We start from the raw sequence: 18,696 nt of genomic DNA on the forward strand, positions 1-18,696 counted from the left end.
TAAAGAAGAGTGCAAATGAGAAGTATGCTCACTTGCCCGGTAGAGTCCTGGTAAGGTTCAGAAACTAAGGGCATCAGGTCCCACAGAAGATGCTGGTGATGGAAAGCTGAGGGTAGAGATATAATCGAGAAGTCTGAATAAGAAACAGACAGATTCCCAGGTCATCGTCCCTACTCTACAGTCAAGTATTTACCTCTTATGTCTGCAGAAGACAGAGGCTTATTCTTTAGGAAAAAGTGATTAGGGACACAAAATACTGCTGAAGGCTCCTAGAATGATGGTGGGAAACTGGAAATGGTCTCAGACAAGGAACTGTATTTGTGGATTCCCCAGAGAAACAACCTTGTGTGCATCCAATCACCCTACAATGCAGTTCATCAATCCATGGGCTCAGTACACATCCAGAACTTCTGACAGACTGGCTTTTGGTGTCCCATTCTTCAATCTAAACGGAATGTACAGATTACTAAACCTATGAGGAAAGCTTCCAACATGTATGAGAAATCAAAACCAACAAGGAAAAGGGAACTCAAAGACAAAGACAAGAGGCAGCTGAATACTGTGTACATGAAATGAAGATCATATTAGCTAAAACAAATTAAAGTTAAAAAATTAATAAAAATTAACATCTAAAAATTAAAAAAAAATCAACACCAAAATGTAAAATTAAGTAGAAGAGTTAGAAAACAAAGTGAAGAAAACCTCTGAGGCAGTAAGAGAAAAAGACAAAGAGGTGCAAAGTAGAGAAAAAAGAAAAAAACTAGAGGTTCCAAGAGGCTCAGTGCTTAAAATTTAAGATACAACAAAAAAGAAAGTAGAGGGAAAAAACTATTGAAGAAAAATTTTAAAAAATTTCCCAGAACTGAAAAGTATGGCTTTGCAGAGTTAATGGGGTTACTAAATGCTAAGAACAAAGATTCAAAAGAGATCTACTACAAAGCACACAATCATAGTTTCAGAACAGCAGGGATGTAGAAAAGTTCTAAAAGAAAGGATCCTGTTAAAGGTTCAGGAATCACAATGCTCTAACACTTCTCAATTATAAAACAGTGGAAAAAAGAGTGATGTTTTTCATAACTCAGAGGAAAATTACTCCTAACTAAAATTTTATACTCATATGCACATTTGAAGGGAGAATAAAGGCATTTCAGATTGCGACCTTCCACATATCCTGTCTCAGAAAGCTTTTAGGAGATGCATTCATGGTGAAAGAGAAAACTGAAGAAGCAGAAGACACACATACAGAAAACAGAGGATGCAACATAGACAAGAAGCACAGCACCCTCAGGACGAGCCCATGCAGTGGCCTCAAGAACAACCAGTCCAGATTCGGACTTGAATGGCTAGGGTTCAAACTGGAGAGATTTCCTGTAGCCTTTGCCCACATGAAAGGTATAATATTAAGAGGGACTTCAAATTCTGTCATAAAGTTTGGGAAGAACTAAGGCAATGTACCTCAAATATGAAGCAAATGAAAAAAGGAGGCAATTATTAATGCAAGGAGGTTGGGGAATGGACTGTGTAAGAAAGGAGAGGAAATGTAATCATGGGATACTACCTGGCTCAGCAGTGAACAGTTAATAATGTAAACACGAAAGCTGATTTGCATGAGCCACTGGCACCTAGCTGTCTCTACCATTTTTAATTTCAAGATAAATTCTTCCCCACATTTCCCATCTCTGAAATTGGGAATCACAGTTTATGGTTTCCTACAACATAACTTGAGTTTTATCTTTTTAGTGATACGTAAAGTAATGATACTTGAGATTCACTGAAAAACCAAGAAAAATAGGCTAAAGATGCTATTTTTTGTTGTTGTTTGTTTTTTGAGATAGAGTCCTGCTACATAGCCCAGGCTGGCCTCAATTTGCAATCCTCTTGCCACAACCTCCATAGTAGCTGAGGCATGTGTGCCCAGCTCATAATGAGGTTATTTAAGAAACATAAAGGTCAATACTAGAAGCAATTATAAGAACAGAAAGTTCTAACCCATGGAAAGTGGGAATTTAAGGGTAGCATTTAAAGTTTTCTAGATTTTATTTTTTAACTTATATTAAGAATATATTCATATTTTTAAAAATTAATATTTAAAAAGCAAAGAAATTATGTGGCAGATCAAAAACACAAGATCATGTTGCTTCAGACTTACAGAAGGAGGCTTATCCACGACAATTCCAGCAAGCAACTGAGACTGTGGTCCTGCTGTTTTCAAGTCATATCGGTTTTGTTCCCGAATCTAAATTGAAACACATTAACAAGTTCTTGGAGCAACTGTGTAGATGACCTTTTCCTTCTTTTTTGCTTAAAAGTTTATTATCTGACATTTCCAAGTATGAATCTATTCAATTCCTGCCTTCATTGACTCTTTACCATCCTAACACTCACATTAACCTTCACCCTTCTTCGCATGTGACTTCCTATTGTCTCACACTGTTGGAGAACTGCATTTCCCTCTAACACCAGAGCTTAAAGGGCAGAAATATGTTTAAAACTTCCTCCTCATCTAGGCTGCTCATCAATGACTACCATAGAACCAGAGGTATTCAATACACACTAAATTTATCGAATTAAATTTTTCTGTACTCAAACTCCTAAGCCTGTTATCTATCAGATTCAGTCACTAGTGATTTAAACATAAAACAGAATAAAAATGTCTCTTTTGGCCACAGAAGACCTTGTCTTACCTTATTTCTCTTTTCTAGCACCTCATTTGGGTTTGTGTTTAAAGGAACAAACTGATTAGGATCTTCAATTTTGATAGGTGTTCCACTGCTAACTTTAGAGGAGTCCTCTGCTTTCATCCACTAAAGAATCAAAAATTTTCTAGAATGAAGCTTTGTGTTAAGGAGATATTATTAGGTATTGAGTAACCATTTATAGTCTCAAGGGGGGACATATATTGCCAATTTTTTAGAGCAATATTAATTTTAAAATGTTCTACTTTCTCAGTAACTTAGACACAGAACATTCAATTCATGAGTAAATAGACAAAACATTTAGTAAAGGCAAACGACGTAACATCGTGGCATACTGTGATTTTGGTCCTGGGACTGGTTTCTCCGTTCCGAGACTCCTCAGGCACATTCACTTTCATGTAAGTATTTGGTGAGTTCAGCCATCTTGTTTTTTCTCGCTGCTGTCTCTGCACCATGTACTTGAGAGGAGAGAGTGGCATGGCATCATCTTCAAATGAGAAAGCCGTCACAGTTGCTGGGATTTCCACATCACTCTTATGTCTAGGCTTCTCGCGAATGAGAGGATGCCTGTAAGCATAGCCTGTTCTGTACCCCTAAGGGAAGAAGAAACCACATATGAAGCAATCAAGCCTGTACAGGAGAAGTCTATTTTTTTAAACAAATGATTTCTGAAAAACAAAGAAAGGGAAAAACATCCTTCTAAATCCCATATAACCTCCACAAAACACTAGAGTTGAAATTAAGCAAATTTCATGATCTGTGGTTAAAACTGATTCCAGCTGGCATGGCAACGTCCACTCATACAACTGCTCCTAATAAAGGTAATTTCTAAACTGCTGACCAGAAACATTTTCCTACCTATAAAAAATGCTTTTTGGGAAACCAAATCTCAGTATTCATTTAAGTCTTTGTTCCTGAGTCTGACTCTTCATGGAAGAGGACTAAAATCTAAGGTAAAATGACACATTATACCATACATTTGGTAAGAGTTAATATCCAAAATACGTAAGGAACTAAAACAACCAAATAACAAGAAATAATCCAATTAAAACACAGGCAAAGAACCTGAATAAACATTTCTCAAAAGATGGCAATCAAATGGCTTAACAGGTATATGAAATAGTATTCATTATCATTAATTATCAAAGGATGCCAATTAAAACCACAGCTGTTAGAATGTCTATTATCAAGAAGGCAAGAAATAAGTGTTGGGAAAATGAGGGGAAAAGGAAACCCTGTGCACTACTGTTGGGGAAAAGGGAATGTTTGTGCACAGCTATTATGAAAAATAGTATAAATGTTTCTCATAAAACTAAATACAGAACTACTATGTGACTCAATAGTTCCACTATTAGATACAAATCCAAAGGAACTAAAATCAATATGTTGAAGCGTTATCTGCATATCCATGTTCATTGCAGTATTAGTCACAGCTGCAGTCAACCAAGTACCTATCAATGGATAAATGGATAAAGAAATATATACACTGGAATATTGTACAGTTTTAAAAGCGAAGGAATTCTGATCTTTGTGATAACATGGATGAATAAGGAGAAATAAATGAGGCACTGAAAGATAGGTACCACAACATTCACTTACATGTGGACTCTTTTTAAAAAAGCTGAACTCATGAAAGCAGAGAAGAGTAGTTAACAGAGGTTAGAGGCGGGGAAAAGCTAGTTAAAGAACACAAATTTTCAGTTAGATCAGAAGATTAAGTTCAAGAAGTATATTTTACAATACAGTGACTATAATTAATGACACTGCATTGTATTCTTGGGGGAAGAAAGATGACACCTATGTATCTTACTGATTCTTAAAAATGTGTTTAAATCATACCAAAATACCTTCCTAGAGCTAAACACTAGTCTGGAAGAGTAAAATGCATGTTCTAAAGCAAACAGAGATGGAAGTATCTGCTCCTAAATTGGAGACATGAAACCCAAGTTCCCGTTCGATTTTTTTACCTACCAAATTGTCCAGAGTCCTCATCAGCCCTTCAAACTCAATCTCGCCAACTTTCCATTTCTGATGGGAACCCATATTTACTCCTCCTCCTCCAGATGCTGCTACATTGTGAGTGAAAACTTTATACTTCTGAAGATCCAGTACAAGCAGATTATCTACTCCACCTGCCCCTGCTATTGCCTGCACCTGTAACCAATGGTAAAATATATAGACACTCAAAACTGTAAGACTGTAAGTATTTACTTTCAAAAAGGCACAATCTGAATTTGGCAAATATCTGTAATACTTGTTCAGACTACTGACAAGGCAATCAAACCCTCTATGCAAGTAGGCAGTTAGTATTTTTTTGTATATATCTGAAAAAAGATACTTTCTAGAATCCAGATCCTCCTGCTGGAAAACACATTTAGAGCCACACCTTTTAATATATTCCAAATAACTGAGATCTCTTGCCAAATTTTAAAGTTCTTTTCTTTAAGTTTTTCCATGCTATCCAGTTAATTTGCTGAAAGGTATAATTTGAAGGAATATACAAATACTACACTTTGAAGTTAAGGCTATTTAAGCAGAAGTCAACATCTCAGTGTCTTAATAAAGCTCTTCATAGCCCCATTTGAGAAGAGAGACCTTAAAGCAAAAAAGAAGTTGGATAAGACATGTGCAAGCTAGTAGAAAAAGGCTGGGAATGGTGGCACAGACCTGCAATTCCAGAATCCAGGAGGCTGAGGCAGGAGGTCTCAAGTTTGAGTTCAGCCTGGGCTGTGTAATAACACACACACACACAAAAAGATTTCCTGCCTTTCTTGTGCCTTTTCAGATGAATTAATATTATTGCTATTTGTTTCAAGAGAATCTGTTTGCTTCTCTTTAAGAGGGAAACTTGAGTCTTTACATACTTAGCTTCTCTGAGGAATAAAGTGATCAATAAATACCAAAGCAATTATAATAAAGAGACTTTAGAATTGTTGGAAACTGTATGAGTTCAGAAAACTCCTGGCACTAGTGTTGCTTTTTACAAAAGTGGCCACAACACTTCTGATTCCTGATGACTGTGACTGCCTTTGTTTACCAATTAGCACCACCACTAAAGAGGCAAACAGAGAAAGTAGGATTGTGGGGAAAATAATGTTTATAAGGCTCTCAGATATGAGCGTGTGTGTGTGTGTGTGTGTGTGTGTGTGTGTGTGTGTGTGAATTCCCTTTCTTCTTATTTTCAATTCAAGAGATAACTGAGTTGACAACCCTTTTTACTTAAGTAGAACTTCTGTTAAAAGACAAAACAAGAAGACACTGACCAACAGGGCTTTGAAAATAAACACAAAATCCAACTAACCAGGCAAATGACAAGGTAATAAGAAAGGGGAATCATTTTTCCTACCTGAATCTCACAGGCCATCTGCACACTAAAAATATAATGAAAAGCCTCCTCAACTGTTTCTCCAAGTGCTACCACTCCATGGTTCCTGAGTACCAGCACCTAAAATAGAATCCCCAGAGCAATCACTTTAAATAACTGACATAGCTACACTGTTTTCATCAACAGCAGCAGCAACAAAAATAGCTCCTTAGATAAAAACTTTACTACATACCTTACAACTTGGCCCCAGAACTTTCTGCAGTTGAATTCTCTCCTCCTGATCATCAAGTGACCCTTGGTAGTCGTAATAGGCAACATCTCCCAGGATGAGGGACTCTTGAGAAATTGGAAGAATCCCACACTTCATGGAGGACACCTATTTGATTGGGTTCAGACCAAGAAAACACATTTAGTTATTGCACACGTTTTTCACAGGGACCTGATTCTTTAGGCAGCCAGGAAGCACTGGCCTGTTCATCATGTTCTCCATTGCAGCCCACCTCCCACTTTAGTTTTCATTTTTTCCAGAAAGGGTGGGGGGAAGAGACTCAAGGGCAACAACATAATTTAAATACTGTGCATTATGAAAGAAACTTTGCTCCAAAAACTCAGTACCCAATTATCAAACTTCTTAGTTCTAAAATCCAAATGCTGTTTCTTCACTTGTTTCCTAGAATGGTAGCATTTGGTCCCAAGAGCCTTTTAGTTTTTGGGTATGCAGAGGATTAGCAGCTCAAATAATGATTCTTAATGGCAGGGACTGAAGGAATGCAGACAGTAAAGCATCATGTTGGGAAAGTCATGAAACAATACATTTTCCAGAGTCATTATTGGTTTTGGCTCTTCGCTGACTTACAGCTGCTGTAGCAAGGGTATGGATGTGTATCACACATTTAACATCAGGACGTGTTGAATAGATTGCAGCATGAGGACTGAATCCTGTATGGTCAATTTTCAAATTAGTACTTCCCTGGTCAACCACTTCTCCTATTATGTTCACTTTCACCTAGAAAAATCAGAAAGACATACTTAATTGCTTCACATATATCCAAGTTTTTCTGTGTTCACAAACTAACCCAAGGAGTTGCAAACTTTTTGTGTAAAGGGCCAGTTAGTAAATATTTTAGATGTTGTGGGCCTCTGTTGCAACTACTCAACTCATTACTGAAAGTACAAAGACAGCTAGAAACAATTTGTAAAAGGGTATACTTTGTTCCCATAAAATTTTACTTACACAACAGGTCACCTGAAACAAAAGTTAGTATTTAGCAAGAAGCACAAAGAAGTACTAAGAAGTTAGTATTTAGCAAGAATTGAGTAATTTAAGCTCTTCACCAAAGGTTTGGACAAGTCTACATTTATTGAACTTGTTGGAAAACTTCCACTTGCTTGTAACACTGCAGTACCCAGAACTAGTCTATCTCTAGCTATTCTATGCACTGATGACAGTGGCTAGGAATACAGTCATGGGAAGAAAATGCTAGGTTAGATCCTATACTCACACCAACTAATTATGAAATACAAAGACAGTGTGTGATTTGAAAAAAAAAAAACAGGATATATAGGGTGGAAAAAATTCAAAACATTCTCTTTAAAACATGAATCGGTTAACTGATAATTCCAATTCTCTTCAACCACTTTATTTTTCTTGAACCCTAAAACTTTTTTTAAAAATCAACATAACTTTCCTAACTCTTCACCACTCACAAGTAAATGATTTTCCACCCATAGCTCTTTCTTGTTCCATCCTGTGCTAAAAGCTAAAAACTGTCAGAAAACATGAGAGAGCTCCAGAAAAAGTAACAGGAATGAAAATTATACCAAATTGGAGGCTGTGGCTTCAGAAAAAGATAGGCCTCTGGGAATTATTATAATGTGGTCTTGCTCCTTACTTATTCTTACCTAGAAGAAAGAAAAAACAATAGGGACTTAATAAGGCATTCATATTTTACAGCATAAATATTATTAGAATTATATTTTTAATGAATAATTATAAGGGTTCTGGGGGTGAGAATGAACAACAAAGCAAAAAACAAAAACAAGCAAACAAAAAAAGAGGTCTGCAATTGAAACTGCCCTTAAAAGTTTCCTTCACCTGGGTGCCAGTGGCTCACACCTGTAATCCTAGCTACTCAGGAGGCAGAGATCAGAAGGATTGTGGTTTGAAGCCAGCCTAGGCAAATAGTTTGTGACACCGTTTCTCAAAAAAACCCATAAAAAAAAAGGGCTGGTGGAGTGGCTCAAGGTGTAAGCCCTGAGTTAAAACCCTAGTACCTCAAAAAAAAAAAAGTTTCCTTCAATTCTCAAGTCCTTGTTAAAAAAATTCTGATGTATTTTTCCTTGTAGTAGACTAAGGTAAAGTGTAAAGTGGGATTCTAAGGTTGCTTAGGGTCAGCTACATTCATGAAAAACAAATGCCAGTATTATTCAGCCAATGTAGCAGTGATCTTGAACTTAATTTTTAACATGGGAATTAAGGGAAAATGGCCAAGAAAGAGAACAAAATCTCTTCCTGGGAAGGAATTACGGTAGAGATGAAGGGGAAAACTGTGGGACGGCCAGGGGAAAAGGAAGGAAGATTATTGGTAAACTGTACCATGTGTCTATGGCATTTCCATCACACAGTATTTTAATACTTTTTTCATTTCACACAGTGTCTTGATTCCAAGTGTGGCAAAGTAAAAACAAGATGGTGAACAAATGTATATTTCAAAGATTAAAAACCAGGGAGGAAACTTCCATAACCCTCTATCTTCCTTTCCCCAAATGCTTTGTAATGCCACTGTGGCTTAGCTGTAAGTAACATGGAGAGGGACAATGCTGTCACAGGATTTCTTCCTGGATAGGTCTACAGCTATCAAAGGAACACCACAGATAGTAAAGAGAGAAGAAAGTTGGGGGAACTACAGCCTCTTTTTGGAGGCTTCAGTTAGCATTTGATTGTCATCCAGGATGTTGGGTTCAAAGAATGAAGTCTGAAAACTGGACTTCTATGTAAAGGTGAGAAGAGCACAGTTGCCTTCTAGCTGGGATTTTAGAAAAAAAGAATCAAAAGCTAAAGAACTCACTGAGATATATGTATTTGCCAGGTGTGCCCATCCAAACAAATCTGCAATTCTGTACAGGCTGGCAAGTTTACAGCGAGTAAGTTTTTCTCCCTTGACATATGAGGATGTGTCTGCACCATGAATGTCATTGATTGGTGTGACCATGCCAAGACCTAAAAGAGGAAAAATTGTGGAGATTCAAATCAAGTAACCCCTTACCTGGAAATCAGATGCCAAGAAGTAGCCTGTGTCTGGGAGTATCCAAGCCTTGTAAAACAATGATCTGAAACTTATCAGTGCACACTATGTTTTATTAGCCTATCTTCTTATAGAAAAGGATACTGAGGTTAAAAATAAGCATCAGCTATCTACACTGATTGCTTGGTAAAAGTTGCTTCATCTAGTAGTACTTGTTAGGGAGTGACTCTATTAAAGGCTTACATCACTGGGAAAAAATGATTACATGACTCCAAAGGTGAAAGTGTTATTAAATACTGAGGTTACTACTAATTTTATGATGAAAAGACATCAACAGAAAAATAATTTTCTAGCATCTCTTTGACTTTTATTCAAACATTAAAAATCATTTAAGATGGAAAAGTGTGCTGGGCACCCGGGGCTCTTAATCTTCCTGGGCCACCAAAGGCAATTTGTCACCATGTTCCACCACTGTTTTCCTCATACCTGAGTTCACACCTTAAATCATGAATAAGCCCTCTCATTCTTGTCCCTGCCTGTTGATCTTGTCTGTAAGTCCATTTTGCATAAAGTCATTGGACTGAGTTTCCTAAAGCACTGCTTTTAACATGAGACAATGAGCCCAGTAAGAACTTTTAAATATGAGAGCTTCTAATTTTGAAATGTAATAAACTAATTTGAAAAAAGTTTCAATTATATTTAAGCCATACAAAATAGTATGGTTTCTGACAAAATTAATGTCAGCCATTATTCTAACTCCTATTCTCCCCTTACCCTTCCAACTTCCTTTTTTTTTTTTTTCATGGCACCACTAAATATTCTAGGCAAAGTAGTGGATTTCTACTTCCTGACCTCTGAACACTGGGACATGGCTTTCCTGCTGCCACCCTTTGTTCATTCCAGTCAGCCAGCCAAAACCCCCACAGGTCTGCACTCCTGCCACATAATCTAGGACACTCACAGGATAGCTTCTCTTATTGTTTTCCCTGACCAGCATTCATCTAAGAAGCTTTGAAATTTTCTCTTTGGACTCATTTCTACTCTGCCTATGTCTCTTACATGATTATTTAGTCAATGCCCACAGCTTCGAGCAGTACTTTTCTATGTCATCTGGCAAGTTCCTCTCCTTCGCTCTCAGACTGGATCTGTAACTACTGCAACGTCTTGGTAGCTCAAATCAAGCACACCTAAAGTTGAACTCCATCCATTTTCCAAGCTGAACTAGATTCCCAACTCTGTACTTCCCTATTTTTGTTAATAATACTATGATATCTCCCTGTTGATTCTTCACACAGAAAACATAGTTGTCTTTTAAAAATCCTCCTCCTGACCGGGCATCCATGGCTTTAGCCTGTAATTCTAGCTACTTGGGAGGCTAAGATTGGAAGGATCAAGGTTTGAGGCCAACCTCAAACCCAAAATAACCAGAGCAAAATGGACTAGAGGCATGGCTCAAGCATTAGAGTGCCTGCTCTGCAAGAGCAAAACCCTGAGTTCAAACTCAAGTCCTGACAACAACAACAATAAAATCATCCTCCTGCTTAAAATGTCTTCCCAACAAAGCTAGGCATAAAATTCAAATTTTCATACTTGATTGTGATATGATTTCTATCCAGCCATATTAAAATCAAATTTTAATATAATTTGTGTTTCTGAGTTTATTCTACTTATCTCTTCAAAAACAAAGCTCTTTTTTCCTGTTCCTCAAGAGACTAAACTTATTCCCACCTTTTCCTTACCTGGCAGCTGTACTAGTTCACTTGATCTGGGATGATTTCTCTCTGTCTTGGTATGGTTCATTCCTCTTGCTAGTCTGATTCCAGTTTAAACATCACCTCCTCAGGGAGATTTTCTCTGATGACCCAATCTAACATAGCTACCCAGATGCTTTTTTTTTATCATATCACCATATTGCAATTCTCTGCATAGCACTCCCTATTATTTAATCATCATATTTATTTAGTCTATTTTCTGTCTCCATGAGAAAAGGGTGCTTGGCACAGATGTGCAATATTAATGACAAAATGAATCAAAGTAGCTCACTCTACCTTTGAACTTTTGTTTCTGCTGGCAGAGTACTTCTCAAAAGGTGAAACTCATCATTAGGGAACTTAGCATTTGCCCCCTCCCCAAACACAGGGCTTGTTACCAAGTCATCTCTACTCTTCTCTGGCTATCTTTTCTCAGTGGTCTCTTTTCTCTATACCTACAATACTCCTCTAATTCAGGTACTCATATCCCCCAATGGGATTCTTTCAAAGAATCTTTAAATGATCTTTCTGACTTCAGTTTCTCGCCCTTGTCTGGAACTCATTTAGGTTATTATCTATTAACTGTTTCTTTAAAAGTTTTTTTTTTTTTTCACTTTCCACACTGACAGCCTTCCTTGGTCTGACAGTGAGGAGCCTTTTCAATCAGCCCCAACTTTTCTCCTTAGGCTTCTACGCTGGGTCTCTGAGGTGCCAACATTCCACCTTACGTGTTCCTACTATCATGACTTAAGTATTTGGAAAATACTTGAATTCATTAAAATCCTACTTATAAATCCTACCTAAAGGTCTCTAACCAAAAAGAAGGAAGGAAGAAAGAAAGCAACAAACAAAAGAAAAGTGGAAAACGTTCCTTATCCCTGGAGTCTGACCTGAAGCAGTCCCTGATAGTTCTCTCTCTGACATTGCACTGATTTCTGAATTATTTCTCACTACTGAGATGTACCATTTTGGAACTTATGATTTGGAGTCTTATGATTCTTGGTATCCTTAAGAGTGTTCAGCTCATCAAATTGATGCTCTCACTAAAGAACTGCTGAGTAAAATATCCAAACCCTTCTTTTACACCAAGCTCTATTCTATCCTTCAAAGTCTAATTAGTTCAGGCCTCTTCTTCAACCATGTTTTCTCAGTATACTTTAGCCAGTAATTAACTACAACTCTGATCTCATAGCATGATGAATAAAGATAGGTCATTAGGCAATTTCTTACGAACTGCATTGTAACTTTTTTCTCTATAGTTTCTAGGATTAATTAAAATACACTTATCTTTCTTATACTATCATATAATTTTCACAAAGTCTAGAAAGTGTCTCATAGAGACAAAAAAGAGATTCTAACACTACGCTACTCTAAGTATTAGATGTTATACACTTAATGAATGAACCTGAGCAGAATATGCTGGTAGAGATGTATAATGTTCCAAAGTAGAGAAAATAAAATCGTAATTTAAAAAACTCTTCAAAACTGACATACTGAGGGGCGGTGAAGAAAAGCCCGAGAAAGAATTGGCCATGATGTAATCTGCAATCTGTTGTAATGCTAGTAATCCAGTTGGGTTGTGGCCCTTCTTCATCTGTTCTTGAATAAGGCATTCCAGGTCTTCTCGAAAGGCCTGTAATACAACAAAAACTACCAATGAGCACATATATATCTATCTCATTTGGAGAAGAATGACCCAAATTTGCTCTGATATAATCAATTCTCCACTCCCTCTTTTGAATAGCTTTTACCTACACTATTTATAAACAAATACGAAATACAAAATAAAAAAATTAAAACACTGGAAAAAGTAAGAATCTTGCTTTTAAAGGAGGAGAATATCATTAAGCTTTTTTTTTTTTTTTTCAGTACTGGGGTTTGAACCCAGGGCCTTGCACTTGTCAGTTGTCAGGCAGGCACTCTACAACTTGAGCCACCCTTTCCCCCACTTTACACATTTCACAAATAGGTTCTTTCATTTATGCCCCAGCCAGCCTGAACTGCCCGACTTCCTATTTACCCTTCCCACATAGCTCAGATGACAGGTGAGCATTACCACACCCCACTTTTATTGGCTGAGATGGGGTTTTCCAAACTTATTATCCAGGCAGGTCTCAAATTGAGATCTTTTCAATCTCTGCCTCCCAAGTAGCTAGTATGACAGGCATGATCTACCATGTCTGGCTATTAGGCACTCTTAATCTCAAAAAATATGATATACTATTTATACTAGAAAGGTATGGATAAAACTGTTACTAATATGCAACTTGAGCACCAGGTATAAACCAATGCAAAGGAACAGCATTCTTTGTTCAGCAGCCTAATCATCTAAGGATAGTTGCTATTTGAATGGGGCATCTCTGAATACAGAATGATTCACAGTAAACGTTTTTACTAACATATGAAATCATGGTTTCCATGGTAACTCCTTAGCTCCATAAACTCAGAATGCAAACTAATAAGAGCTGAGGACTAGTCTTCTTCTATAATACGATCTTAAGGAAATTGTACTTTTGGGTTCCACATAATCCTATGTCGGATTTTTGTTGTGTCTTTTTATTAGGGGATGGCAGAAATCATAATCATTTAAATAAAAATCCTGAGCATTAAGAGAACATCTCTTTTCAGGTAACTTTTTAGAAAATAAACTGATTTGTTTTCTTAATTGAATGGGTAAATTTCTGTTTTTATACATATCTTTTCTGCATATAATAACCTTTCTTTTAGAATTAGCAAAAAATACAAAGAATTTAGCATACACTATAGAACAAACTATATAGAAATTATAACAAAGTCACATCAGGTAACTCTTGAGTTAATATGATCCATCATCTAAAACTTCCATTCCATATTAGTTGAAATAGTTGATTTTGTCTTTCCATCACATCCAACCAACATTTATTTTATTAAATTTATAATCTGTTCTCTTGCTCATGAGAACAAAAGGCTCTTATTGGATAAATCACTCAAACCTTGCTCTTCCATTTAAGATGAGTTACCTATGTAGCAGGATGTCCTGACAGAAATTAAATTCAACTCCCACATTCTTCAACTAAGAGGGAGAAGGCAGAAAATTATTTTGGAATCATTCCTCCAAGAGGTATGAACACCTTGGAGATCACTGGAGAAGCTTCCCTGAGAGGGGTGAATTTTTTTTGAGATACTGATAGTAGTCTCTTCAAAAGGGTGGGAGTAAGATCTCTTGGGGTCTCTGCTTATAAAAAACCGTCATTAACAGACCACAGGTCCAGTTTTTTTGTTTTTGGTTTTTAATAATGGCATAAGATCCCATAGGAAGTGGAAACATGGTTCTAAGACTAGGAAGTGATATATGTTAGGACCAGGCTTGACTCAATGCTTGTTGCTCTTAGAACACTAGTTGAGAGGTATCTGTGACTATAAACTCAAGCTAGATGCCATGGGACATACACCATGGTGACCTTACAGGCATCTGTGTCAAAAGTAAACTGCAACTCTTTTTTTTTGACAGGAGCTATCACCATGAGGCAGGGAAGTGCAGTGGCAATGGTAGGATGAGCAGATTGTAGTGTATTTCTTTCATGTAAACATGGGTGAATGTACACACAATGCATACCACATCTGTGATATGGAAGCCACTGGCAAACCCTTTGGGATGTATAAGCTGCTGCAGTTTTGGGGATGATTCAGGTAAAGAAGAAAATCCAAAAGGAAGATGCCATACTTTCTGCTAATAAGGCAAGTGATGTTTGAATGGTTCATTTAAAAAATACTAATTATGACCATATTTAAATTTTGAGTTCATGGAGCATTTACAGTAATTATAGTTTTTCTTTTACACACTTAAGGCTTATTAAGTGTAAATAATTAAAAATTCAAAAACATCTAATCCCATCAACTATATCTAATTCATTTAAAAAATGATTGAAACAGAGAAATGTCACCTATAAAGACATACTACATTTATCAGAAAATTCCACTAATACCCAAGACCCTGTGAACATAACATGGTTTGTGAGCTGTGTATAAGATGGATAGATGCCTTCATGTTACAGGTAAGTAACATGAATAGATGGATAGATGCCTTCATGTTACAGATAAGTAACATTAATGTTTTATCAAGGTTAAAGTTGAAAGGAAAAGAATTTCTACATACCTCTCTTTATCTAACTACAGAAAACTTCTGGACACATGGCAACAGGCCAATCTGTACTTCTGAAGTACTATCTTCCCTTCAAAACCAAACTATTTACACTTTCCTCAATTTAAAGTGTCTATAACCATAATTAATGATGTCTACTATGTGTATCACTCATTACAGATATCACAACAGTTCTGAGAAGTTGGCATTATCTATTTTAATGAATGCCCTTGGTTCCATGTTCTTCCACGAAGAACAAGAATTAAGGAAGCTTCCATAGGTTAAAATTATTCAAAAATAAAATAAATTAAATATAGGTTAAAAAAATCAAGTTTAAGAGAAAACTAAGCCTAATAAGGTGAGACAGAACCATAAGTGAGGTTAAGATTAAATGAATGCTATAAAGTTGTATTTGCTACAGATGGGCCAAACCCTAAACCCTCACGGACCCAACATGAATCAAGACATCCTGCACAGTGTGCTGACTTACAATGGCTTTAAGATTAAAAAGCAACCAGTTGCTTAAGAAAATCATGACTATTAAGCTGATGAAAAATTTCTGCTGAGTGTGATGACAAAGCTAAACAAGAAAGGATGAAAACCTTTTCAGGATTGCATAGTTTACAGTATATTTGAGAGGCAAGGACATAGGTCAAATGGTTTTTGTTAGTAAAAATGTTGTTATTTCTATATACCCCACAATACAGTAAGTACTACCCTAAATCTTTCAGCTATCTATGGTGTCACACAGCGATGTAAAAGCCCTTCTGAAATTGATTATGAGTATTTCATTTAAGGCTAAATATCTTCAATGCAGTATAGGTAAAGAAAAACACTTTTCAAAATAAAATTTCCACAGCCTTTTTAGATAGTTGACAATGCTTCAACAGATAAGAATTCTTCTAATGCAAAAGATTTAATTTTTTGTAAGCATTTATAATTCAATTTTTGTTTCAAATGTTTGAAATATTGTTCAGATAATTATCTAAATCATAAACTGCAGTAAGTATAAAAATTACTACTGATATTAACTGTTTCACTTGATTTAAAAATTTTATCAGTAAATTTACTAAGCTTTTATTAAAACATTAAAAAAATCTTAGTTATCCTTATGATGAATAATTAGTCACATTCTACAAAAATCCATTGTTAATAAAACAATTCTTTGTAGTTGATTCGTTTTAGTCTCACAACAAAGTCCTGAAATAGACAATGACTTACTCAAGATTGCATAACTGATAAGTAAATGGAATAAAGATTCAAATCTGGAACTCTCAATTGGACACAGGATCTTTGTCTAGTTTTATCAGAGCTGGTTTGCATTTCTGAAACCAAATATAAGGCAGTAAGCTTATTTTACACCTACATTAGAGTATTTGGTTATATGGTAAATAAAGCAAATAAAATTGTATCACAGCAGATTATGGTGATCCTGGAGTACCAGGCTAAATGTTTGCCCTCTCGCAGCTAGGAAATCACCCAAGCATAATGAGAAACTTCTTAGCAGGTCAGCAAAGTCACATGTTGTTCTCTAGGGTCTCCACTAGAGTAGCCCGGTAAAAGATACACAAACCCACGGTATAAACCATGTCTTCTGTAGAGAACTGCAGAAGGAGGAGGTATTGGGGGATGTGACATTTTGTGAATAACAAGAACAAGCTAGAGTGCCATCAAGTCCATAGATTCTTTAAGATCTTCAAAAACCAAAATATAGTCCAAGGAATTATGATTTTAATTTTCAAAGTATTTCCACAAAAGTAACAATGTGTTTTAAACTAACAATTTATGTGCACAATTTCCACAAAAATAGTTTCCTACTATGTGCTACAAGTGCTTACATTATTTCATTATATTGTCACAAAAAATGTGTGAAGCAATTCCCCATTTTACCAACTAGGAAACTGAAGTGCAAGTTAAATGAGTTTCTTAATGTCACAGAGTTAATAAGTTGTAGATGGGACAAGATTTGAACCTATATTCAAAACAAGCACTGTACATAAATTTGTATACATTAAAAATTTTTGTATAAAGAAAGAGTAGGAAATACTCTGGAGTTAGTAGGTATAGGTAAGAACTTTCTCAATGAAACCCCAGCAGCACAGCAACTAAGAGATAGCATAGATAAATGGGACCTCATAAAGCTAAAAAGCTTCTGTTCATCAAAAGAAATGGTCTCTAAACTGAAGAGAACACCCACAGAGTGGGAGAAAATATTTGCCAACTATACATCAGACAAAGGACTGATAACCAGAATATACAGGGAACTTAAAAAACTAAATTCTCCCAAAACTAATGAACCAATAAAGAAATGGGCATGTGAACTAAACAGAACTTTCTCAAAAGAAGAAATTCAAATGGCCAGAAAACACATGAAAAAATGCTCACCATCTCTAGCAATAAAGGAAATGCAAATTAAAACCACACTAAGATTCCACCTCACCCCTGTTAGAATAGCCATTATCAGCAACACCACCAACAACAGGTGTTGGCGAGGATGCGGGGAAAAAGGAACCCTCTTACACTGTTGGTGGGAATGTAGACTAGTACAACCACTCTGGAAAAAAATTTGGAGGCTACTTAAAAAGCTGGACATCGATCTACCATTTGATCCAGCAATACCACTCTTGGGGATATACCCAAAAGACTGTTACTCCAGAGGCACCTGCACATCCATGTTTATTGCGGCACTATTCACAATAGCCAAGTTATGGAAAAAGCCAAGATGCCCCAGCACTGACAAATGGATTAAGAAAATGTGGTATCTATACACAATGGAATTTTATGCAGCCATGAAGAAGAACGAAATGTTATCATTCGCTGGTAAATGGATGGAATTGGAGAACATCATTCTGAGTGAGGTTAGCCTGGCTCAAAAGACCAAAAATCGTATGTTCTCCCTCATATGTGGACATTAGATCAAGGGCAAACACAACAAGGGGATTGGACTATGAGCACATGATAAAAGCGAGAGCACACAAGGGAGGGGTGAGGATAGGTAAGACACCTAAAAAACTAGCTAGCATTTGTTGCTCTTAATGCAGAGAAACTAAAGCAGATACCTTAAAGCAACTAGGCCAATAGGAAAAGGGGAACAGGTACTAGAGAAAAGGTGAGATCAAAAAGAATTAACCTAGAAGGTAACACCCACGCACAGGAAATCAATGTGAGTCAATGACCTGTATAGCTATCCTTATGTCAACCAGCAAAAACCCTTGTTCCTTCCTATTATTGCTTATACTCTCTCTACAACAAAAATAGAAATAAGGGCAAAATAGTTTCTGCTGGGTATTAAGGGGGGGGGAGCGGGAGGGGGCGGAGTGGGTGGTAAGGGAGGGGGTGGGGGCAGGGGGGAGAAATGAACCAAGCCTTGTATGCACATATGAATAATAAAAGAAAAATGAAAAAAAAATTTTTGTATAAAATTTAAACTGGAAATGATGAGACAATGTGCTGACTCCTAGCTTAGGTCAAAATAGCTTGGTACTTCAGGGTTTCCATAACCCACTGCTATGGAATTTGGGGACTTTCTCCACCATTACTACTGTATGCCCTGGTCTAC

The 18,696-nt window shown here is 36.6% G+C and overlaps 1 protein-coding gene across 10 annotated transcripts in view; it reads right to left on the reverse strand.

Annotated features, from left to right (window-relative positions):
- Nucleotides 1–18,696, reverse strand: part of Add3 (adducin 3) — a 138,816-nt gene that overhangs the window by 9,996 nt on the left and 110,124 nt on the right. For all 10 annotated transcript variants that reach the window (XM_020183105.2, XM_020183099.2, XM_074078339.1 and 7 more), the window contains exons 3-12: nucleotides 12,512–12,650; nucleotides 9,090–9,241; nucleotides 7,843–7,923; nucleotides 6,878–7,027; nucleotides 6,254–6,397; nucleotides 6,043–6,141; nucleotides 4,668–4,850; nucleotides 3,032–3,289; nucleotides 2,685–2,804; nucleotides 2,150–2,236 (exon numbers count right to left, since the gene is read on the reverse strand). In XM_020183105.2, coding sequence (XP_020038694.2) covers nucleotides 2,150–2,236; nucleotides 2,685–2,804; nucleotides 3,032–3,289; nucleotides 4,668–4,850; nucleotides 6,043–6,141; nucleotides 6,254–6,397; nucleotides 6,878–7,027; nucleotides 7,843–7,923; nucleotides 9,090–9,241; nucleotides 12,512–12,650 — 1,413 coding nt within the window. The remainder of the gene's footprint in view (nucleotides 1–2,149; nucleotides 2,237–2,684; nucleotides 2,805–3,031; nucleotides 3,290–4,667; nucleotides 4,851–6,042; nucleotides 6,142–6,253; nucleotides 6,398–6,877; nucleotides 7,028–7,842; nucleotides 7,924–9,089; nucleotides 9,242–12,511; nucleotides 12,651–18,696) is intronic.

This window comes from Castor canadensis, chromosome 7 (assembly GCF_047511655.1).
Source record: "Castor canadensis chromosome 7, mCasCan1.hap1v2, whole genome shotgun sequence".
In the NCBI taxonomy this organism is placed as follows: Eukaryota; Metazoa; Chordata; class Mammalia; order Rodentia; family Castoridae; genus Castor; species Castor canadensis.